At 59.3% G+C, this 8,806-nt stretch overlaps 1 protein-coding gene across 1 annotated transcript in view; it reads right to left on the bottom strand.

The window, feature by feature from the left end:
- Positions 1–8,806, bottom strand: part of KIF21B (kinesin family member 21B) — a gene marked incomplete at its 5' end in the record, with an annotated part of 24,533 nt that overhangs the window by 14,712 nt on the left and 1,015 nt on the right. The window contains 10 exons of the mRNA XM_010077764.1: positions 344–425; positions 733–957; positions 1,396–1,459; positions 1,574–1,763; positions 2,155–2,350; positions 2,939–3,054; positions 3,548–3,715; positions 4,479–4,613; positions 5,543–5,692; positions 8,270–8,452. Coding sequence (XP_010076066.1) covers positions 344–425; positions 733–957; positions 1,396–1,459; positions 1,574–1,763; positions 2,155–2,350; positions 2,939–3,054; positions 3,548–3,715; positions 4,479–4,613; positions 5,543–5,692; positions 8,270–8,452 — 1,509 coding nt within the window. The remainder of the gene's footprint in view (positions 1–343; positions 426–732; positions 958–1,395; positions 1,460–1,573; positions 1,764–2,154; positions 2,351–2,938; positions 3,055–3,547; positions 3,716–4,478; positions 4,614–5,542; positions 5,693–8,269; positions 8,453–8,806) is intronic.

Raw genomic sequence — 8,806 nt, 5'->3', positions numbered from 1 at the left:
CTGCCCCCCCCACACAGGCTGCCCGGGGGCTGCAGCACCATTTCGGGACCCCCGGCGTACTCTGTTGAGAGGAGCAGCTCTGTGCCCCATCTGTCCCCTCGCAGCCGAGCAGCACTGCATCACCCAACCCCCCCCCTTCACATACGCTTGTTGAAACCAACCCCAAAAAGGTGTGGGCTGGGGAGCATCCAGCTCCCTCCTACTCCAGCACGGAGTCCTTGGCTCCACGACCCCTCCAGCCTGTTTGCAGGGCCAGGGTGGGCTTGGCCCCTCTCCCACGTGGGGCGATGCCAATGCTCCACACCCAAACACCCCCCTCGGTATAAACACGAAGCCCACTCACCTCTTCCACCTCATTCTCATCTGTCTCCTCTCCATTGTCCTGCTGCAGTTTCTGCCGCTTCTTAAACGCTTCCTTCTCCGGGCTAGGGGAGAGCAGCGGGGTGCTGGTGGGTCCAGGGCGGGGGAGCCCAGGGGCAGGTCCTGCTGGGGCCCCCCTTGCCTCCTGCTTTTGGACCCTTCACGGAAAAAAGCCTCAGGGATTGCGTGGTGGGTGAAAAGGAGACCAAGGGCAAGGCAGCGCTGGGAAGGGAACCCAGGCGGCTGGGCTCTGTGTCAGAGCTCAGGCTTTAGCATGGATGGGGAAGAAGCACAATACCCTACCCCACACGGACAGACTGCGACCGACATGCAGCCACTCCCTTCCCAGTGCTGCACAGCAGCTGCCTTCACCTTTTCCTCCTCTGCCTCCTCTCTTTCTTTTTCAGGCGCTCCAGGTCCTGCTTGGCCCGTCGGAGGACGTCGGAGGCCTCCGTCTCCACCGGAGCAGCGGGGCTGCACAGCCCAGCCAAGCCAGATGCTGGGGACGAGCCCATGGAGTACGGGGGCCGGGCAGAGACACGCGACAGGCTGCGACGCAGGGACTCGTTCATGGACTCGCTCTCCAGGAGCTTCGTCCTAAGGAGTGGAGATGGAATGTGGTCAAAGAGGGGACATCCCAGTGTCCCCAGAGGAGGGGATCTTCCCTGGTATTAGGATGGTGTGAGCCAGGGACAGAGTCACCACAAAGACACTCCCATTCCTTTTGTGTCAGAAAGTCAGGGCGCTGCAAGACAGGGTCCCAGGATTGTGCAAGAGACTGGGATGGACCCAGCTTCGGGCGGCCAGCAGTCCCTGGGAGACACCAGCTGCTCCTGCCAGGATCTCTGCCTCCATTGAAGGCCACACAAAAGATGACAACACCCAAAGCACTGGCTAGGACTCCCACAGCCCCTGTGGTCTCGGCTGCTATTCCACCAGGGCTTGCAACTCGGCCCAGTGACACGGGACACTGAGCTGTGAGCAACCCCTGGGCTCAGACCCCACCACAACCCCCGCCAGCCCCAGGTGACTCACCTCAGCTCTTCGATCTCGCGGATGTAGTTCTGGATGAGGGCACCAATGGCTTCATTACCATCACCTGGAGGAGCAGAGGTGCAGGTGGATCAAGGCAAGACATGGGCTGTACCGCAGCACCCATCCCAGCTACACTAGCCGGGCTGACCCACCACGCCACACACTAGCCCAGCCTCACCTGCCTTGGCCAGCATCAGGTTGGCCTCCTGGCTCATGAGGTGGGTGACCCTGCTGTTGATGGCATCGATGGCCTCCTGCATGGCCTTCACCCGCATGCGCAGGGCGCTGTTCTCCTTCTGCAGCATGGCGTTCTCGCGGAAAAGGTCACTGTAGCCCTCCGAGCCATCCTCCCCGATGACCCGCTTGCCCTGTGGGGACACAGGGGAGTCCCTGAGTGCTGGGCAAACTGGGACATGGGGGCCCACCACTGCACCCCTGGGGGCAGCCCCAGCCACTAAAGCAAGGGCAGGGACAAATCTAAGGACCAAGAAGGCCTGAGCTCAACAGGCAGAGGGTGAGAGATGCTTCAAGGCTTCTCCCTGCCTCAGCATCCCCAAGGCCCTGCCTGTGGCAGGGCAGGAGCTGAGCCCCCGTCTCTTAAGCCTCCTGACCTCTCCTACCAACTACCCCTTGTCAAGAGGGGCAGAGCGCAGTAGGCAGGAGGGTCTTTCCCATAAAACCGCCCCAATCCAAACACAGAAGAGGAAGCTTTGTGCTCCTGCCTCCACCCCACCTCTGCAAGCCCACTTGGCTACCCACCGCCTTGTACTCCATCAGCTCCATCTGAAGGCGAGCGATCTCGGCCCGCAGGGCACTGATTTGCTGACTCGTCTTGTCCTGGTTCACCACCACCTTGTTCTTGATGTTGCGAGCCCGGTTGGCATACTTGAGCGTGTTCAGGGTCTCCATGAAGTCCCGGTCAGATGGGCTCACGCAGGCGATCATGATGGTTTGGCTTGGGGAGGTGAAGGTCAAGGTGAAAGGACAGTTTCCCCCACCCTGTGCCAACTCAACACATGGACTCCTAGAACCCAGCACAGGCCACATGCCCCCAGACACCCATCCTAGGCACTTCTGTGTTTTATAACCAAGCTATAAACTGGGTTTGGTCCCTCCCAGGGCCAGAGTACCAGCAAGACCCCACGAGCAACACATCACACAGCACTGAGCAAAGCCAACCTCCACGAGCCAGCCCACGTGAGCCAGGATTGCTGGGGAAGAATGGGCTCTTCAAAGAACCCCCAAAGCAGGCAGGGAATCCAGTCCATCCCATGCTGGGCAACACCACCTGCCAAGTCCCAGATCTGCAAGGGCTCCGGAGTGTTTTGCACCAGCTAATTCCACCAAAGCTGGCTAATTGTGCCTGGGACTCATGAGCAGCCAAGGTCTTCACATCCGCAAAGTCAGGCACTGCCTGCCAGGAGGCACCCCCTCCCTACCAGGCAACCTGTGAGGCATTTGAGTGATGAAATAGCTCCTGCATGGCTCCATAGACCCTCATCCCTATTTGCAGGGGGACAGCCCCGGCCTGGGACCCCCTTACCTGTTGCCCCCGAGGGAATCCTGCAGCAGGCGGGTGAGCTTAGAGTCACGGTAGGGCACGTGCACAACTTTCTTGCTCTGGTCTCCGAGGGCACTAATGACATTCCCCAAGGCCAGCTACCAACACAAAGGAAAGGCAACCCGCTAACTCAGAACAGAGCTGTCACGTAGCCAGCACGTCAGGGCTGGGGCACGTGCTGCGGTGCAGGTTTGGGGCACAAGAGCTGGAGGTACGGGGCTTCCCTTGCCAGTCTTGGCATTCTCCCCACTTCCCCAGGCTGTGCCTCTCTCCCACACGCACAGAGGAGCAGCACCAAGCCCTGGAGCATTTTTAAGCTCATGTTAGCAGACCTTGAGCTTTCAGGGACTTGCACGGTTGTGCCCAGCTGTACCTCTCCCCACCACCCTGCCCTCAGCAGCAGAGCTGTGCCCTCACCACTGGCACTTTGGATTGTACATATTCCTGCTTACAGGGCCAGGGAGCATAAACCCCAGCAAAGCCAGCAGCAACCCCAACAGCCCAGAGCAGCTCCAAGCAGGACCCAAAGGTGGCCCAGGCTCCCCCAGGCAGGCCCTGCCTCCCCTCGCGCGCCGGCGCCTGGGCCCGTACCAGCCCACAGTTGATGGAGATGCCTTCCTTTGCTCTCTCGCCCGTAGCACCCGTTCGCTTCAGCCTCTCTGAGCCAGCCAGGTCGACGAAGTGAAACTTGGCCGTGAGGGTCTCATACTCGGTGGTGGGCTGGGCTCCATCCAGGAGGCTGGTCCCCTCCTCGTTCACCTGTGGCCAGGCACACATGGAGAGGGTCACCACCATGGACCCGGAGCAGGCAGGAGCAACCTTGGCTGCACTCAGCCATCAGCAAAAGCCCGAGCATTCACCCACCACAGCCAGCCCCTCAAGGATGGGGGAGATGATCCCAACAGGAGCTTGCTCTGGGCCATCCCTTGGGTCAGACCATCCCTGCCTTGGATGGGGCTGCTCCAGGGCAGACCTCAGCTCCCATTAAATGCTAACGCTGGCTATCATAGAATCATAAAGGCTGGAAAAGACCTCAAGGATCATCAAGTCCAACCCAACACCACCTAACTCACTAAACCATGTCCCAAAGCACCACATCTACGTGTTTCTTGAACCCCTCCAGGGATGGTGACTCCACCACTTCCCTGGGCAGCCTGTTCCAATGCCTGATCACTCTTGCAGTGAAGAAATTTTTCCTAATATCCAGCCTAAGCCTCCCCTGGTGCAACTCGAGGCCATTTCCTCTTGTCCCATCACTTGTTACTTTAGAGAAGAGGCCAGCACCCCCCTCACTGCACCCTCCTTTCAGGCAGTTGTAGAGAGTGATGAGGTCTCCTCTCAGCCTCCTCTTCTCCACACTAAACAACCCCAGTTCCCTCCCTATGTCTGGAAAGAAGCAAGACAAAGCCCTGCCTCTCTTTGCAAGACTTCAAACCCTCTCCCCTTTCCAAGGGAGCCCCCCCACATCGTCTGGGTATCGGACCCAGGAAAGGCCCAGCCAGGAGGCAGGAGGACATCTCACCAGCTCCGGGCGGGTGCACACTCTCATCTGGCACAGGTTGATGGTGAAGATGGCGTGGGACCGGGAGCTCTGCACGTTCATTTGGGTGCTGGCGGTGGTGCGGGAAAGAGCCCCCTGCTTTAGGCACTGGATCAGCTGCAACGACATAGGGCAGGGAAGAATGAAACCTTGAAGCCTTCTGCTGGTGGGTCAGGACAGCACCCTGCTGCAGGCACACCGACCTCTCCCCACATCACCCCTGTCCTTGTTTAGCTGGGACAGGGTTAACTTTCTCCCCAGCAGCCAGTGTGAGGCTGTTGGGGTTTGTGCTGAGGAGAAGCTGATCACACACCGATGGGCAGAGCTGCTGCCAGGACAGTCAAGGAATTTCCAGCTTCTCTGCTGTGCCCGTGTCTGCAGGGGCAGGAGGAGCTGGGAGGGAGCACAGCCCCAGTGACCAGCCCAGGATTCGACCTCAGGGTTAGGACTGAGACCAAACTGGCCAGTGGTCTGTTCCATCCCATGCCCGGCGTGGCCAGGAGAGAGGTGAGGCTTTGTCTGGAAGCTCGCTCTCTTGCTCCGGGTTGTCTCCTTCTAGGTTGCCCCTCTCTCAGGGTTGTCTCGGTCTCTCGGACACTCAAGCTCTTATCTCTGTTCTGGGATTGTGGTTTCAGGACTCTCCCTGCTCCGGGATCATTAGCCAGGAACGGGTCATTGGGTGATGAGCAGTGTCACTGTGTGTCACTCATTTTTGTATTTGTATATATTATTATCATCATTATTATTATTTCCAATATTATTGCAGTTTAGTTATTAAATTGTTCTTATCTCAACCCCCAAGTCTCTTTTCCCTTTGCCCCTTTAATTCTCTCCCCCATCCCTGGGAGGGGCGAGGGGGAAGGGTTGAGCGAGCAGTTGCTGAGTTTGGCTCCCAGCCAGGGTCAAACTACAGCAACCCCAGGGCTGCTCTGTCCAGTCCCAGGTGAAATCCCCCTCCTCGCCTGGCTGTCCCCACATAGCACATCCCTGGCCAGCAGGCACCCAGCTGCCATCCCTCCTCCATGTCTGCCACATCCTGCACCCACCTCATCCTGCGAGCTGATGAGGCGCGACGTGACCCCTGTGGTGTAGATGTTCCCACTGGCATCTTCGTGGATTTTGATGTTGGATTTGCGGTGGCGTGCGTCAGGGTCGCGGGCACTGTCAAATAGGTCCAGGATCTCCTCGTTGTAGAGCTGAGCAGGGTGGAAGCAGTTATGGGGCGAGTAGCGGTAAGCAGGAGGCTGCTGGAGCCCAGCACAGTGGGAGCAACAGGAGCTGCCTTCTGCCACCCCGTTGCTGCAGTCCTGAGAGCCCAGAGGACCGGCCGCACAGCTTGGGGTACGCGTGTGCTCACACGCATGTACACGTGCGTGCTCACACATGTGCGTGCTTAGGCAAGGCTGCCCAGGAGAGCTGGTGTGCATGCCCCCATCTGTACCTGGACCCTGCAGCATCCCCTCTCACCCCTGCCCATCCACTCAGTGCCACACATCACCCCCTGACACCCACATCCCAGCACAGGGAGCAGGGTCACCCCAGGACCGCGGGCTCCTGGCCAGCGGAGCGGATCAGGCTAATCCATCCCTGGGTGCCCCAGGTGCCAACAGGCTCCCCGAGGGTTTAAACCCAGCTCTGACAGCCTGCTCCCAGGACTGTCACAGGACGGGGATCAGCAGGGACAAATCCTGCACCACTGCCAGGACAGCAGGGTTGGTAACCAGCGTCTGCCGTGGCCACGTGCCCACGCTGGCACAGCAGAGCCATTATCGCCCCAAAGCCCTCCCCAGGCTGCCTGGACAGGGGGGGCCGTAGGACGGGTCTCGGGGCAGTGGCACAGGAGCTGCGGGTCTGATGTCCATGCCTGTAGGGTGGACAGTGGGCAAAGCCCTCGACAGGCTCCAATGGCCTTGGTCACCGGGCCATCAGGCAACAGGTTTTTATTCTCTGCACATGTAACACAGCCCTTGGAAAGCCTTCAAGCCCCCCCAGCTATCAGAGGTGCCCCTACCCTGGGGCTGCAAGTGTCCCCCGGGGCACGGCTGGCCTGAGGAGCGTGACCATGAGTGGCTTTGAAACAGAGCAGAGGAAGTCTTGTTCCTATCCTCTGCAGGCACCGGCCAAACATCTCTGAGGCTATTTTAAGAGACAAAACCACCAAGGGTCAGATGTGGGGAAAAGAAACGCTACAGGAAACCCCCACGGCAGCTGGTGTGACCCCATGCAGGGCCACTGCGCCAGCACCCCCAGGTGCCCCTGGTTGGGCTGGACCTCTTGGTCTGCAGAGATGCTTCCTAGGCTGGCCTGGGACACGGGCAGCACAGGTTTCCCCTCCCCAGGGTTCATCCCTCATGTGTCCCAACTCCAGCTAACAGGTCACCCAGCTCCTCCGGACAGTGTCGGGTCACCCCAAACTGAAAAGGAGAAACTGAGGCAAGGGAAACTACAGCTGGACAGCAGAGGATCTCCTAGAGGGCAGATCCGGGGGGCTGAGAGGGAAAGTGTGTCACATAGGGTGAGGGGACACACATTGGGCTGAAGGGCAGTATCTGATCTGATAGCCCAGGGAAGGCAGGTCTGTGCCCTGGCCCCAACAGGGCTGGGGACTCTCCAGCGGGAAGAAAGCCTGACAAGGTTCATCCCCCATAAGGACTTCAGAACAGGCAGGAAATTGTCCCCATTTCCGTCCCAACCCACTGGTTCCCCAGAGCAAAGCCCAGAGTTCCCCAGAGGCCCAGGATGCGCGGGAAGGAAGCCGGGAGCTCGGACAGGCAGAGCGGTGGGGAGGGAAGGACCTTGCCGGACACCACAGCACCGTGGGAGCTCACAGGGACGCTGCAGATGGAAAACTGCTTGGGACGGATTTCTCTGGCAAGGAGGTCAGCCCTCCAGGCTAGGAGGTGACTTTGGGCACTGCTTCCCCTCTCCAGGCCATCGACTTCAGGAGGAACACAGCTGTGATGGCCACCAAAGTCATCTGGAGGTCAGATGACAGCACAGGGTCTCTTCTCTCTGCCTGCCCGCCTCCTTTGGGCTGTACCCCAGATTGGGACCCCAACCAGATGAAGTTTGTTCAGGAGCTCAGCTTTGCTCAGCACCACCCTATGTTTTCTCACCAAGGCCTTAAACCAGTTCCCATCTTGAACTTCTTTGCCCTCCCACCCCAGGACCAGTCCCCAGGGAAACCGCTGCAGACACACCAGGGCCACAGGCTTTCTGGGACAAACCTCTCCAGGGAAAGAAGCAGTTAACAGAAGAGGCTTTTGAAATGGAGAGGCCAAAGCAGAGGCGGGAGAGGATGCAATGAAGCATTCTCAAGGTCAAAGATGCAACAAAGGACATGGGAAATAACACAGGCCTTCCTCAAACCCCTACAAGAATGGCACTTTTTCCTCTCCTTGTTTCACTGGGAACACTGCTCCAGAATGAGGAGAGAGGGTACGCTTCTATCCTCGACCTCAAACAGGAGGAATCAAGCCCAGAGTCCCCTGAAGCTCCAGAGGACCAACGCATAAGCCCCCCTTCTCCATGGCAGGGGGCTCCCTGCAGCCAAGAAAGTGTCACCCCCAGTTTGTGGCCATCCTGAAGTCAACAACATTTGGCTGTTTCAAGTCTCCTCTGCCCTGGCACACATCCCCGGCCCCAGGCCTGCTGTGGGGTCCAGCTCAGGCAGGGAGCAGCTGGGACACAGAGGACTCGAGAACCCCAGGACATGGGAGGTGACCAAAGGACAGGGCAGAGCCACAGTGTCACCCAGAACCATTGTCACCCACCTCCAGGAACTGGGCGCTGACTTTGAACTCGGGTGCTGCCACGCCCTGACTCTGTGCTGCCCGCTTGCGCTCCTCGATGCCACTGAAGAGGTGGCCAATGGCCCGCGGGATGATGCCCTGCTCATCCTCAGAGACGTTCATGTCGAAGCCAGTGCCCATGGTGTATGTCTTCCCCGCGCCAGTCTGCAAAGAGTCATTGAGGGGGCAGCTGGCTGGGTGCTCCCAGGCTCAGCTCTGCCCACTGCACCCCACACCTCCTCCTGCCACCCCCAGCTCCCCAAAAGCCTCTGCTGAGCCCCTCTGATCCCCACCACCATCCCAGCTCCTGTGCTCCCACCCCAGCCCGGCCTCCATCTCATAGAATCCCAGAATGTTTTGGGTTGGAAGCGACCTTCAAGATCACCCAGTGCCACCCCCTGCCATGGGCAGGGACACCTCCCACCAGCCCAGGTTGCTCAGAGCCTCATCCAGCCTGGCCTTGAACACCTCCAGGGTGGTTCGAGCACGTAAGCTCACAACAACTTGCATGGTGCTAGG

This window comes from Pterocles gutturalis, unplaced genomic scaffold, assembly GCF_000699245.1.
Source record: "Pterocles gutturalis isolate BGI_N339 unplaced genomic scaffold, ASM69924v1 scaffold10858, whole genome shotgun sequence".
NCBI classification, from domain to species: Eukaryota; Metazoa; Chordata; class Aves; order Pterocliformes; family Pteroclidae; genus Pterocles; species Pterocles gutturalis.
This window is presented reverse-complemented; position numbering and strand designations above follow the sequence as displayed.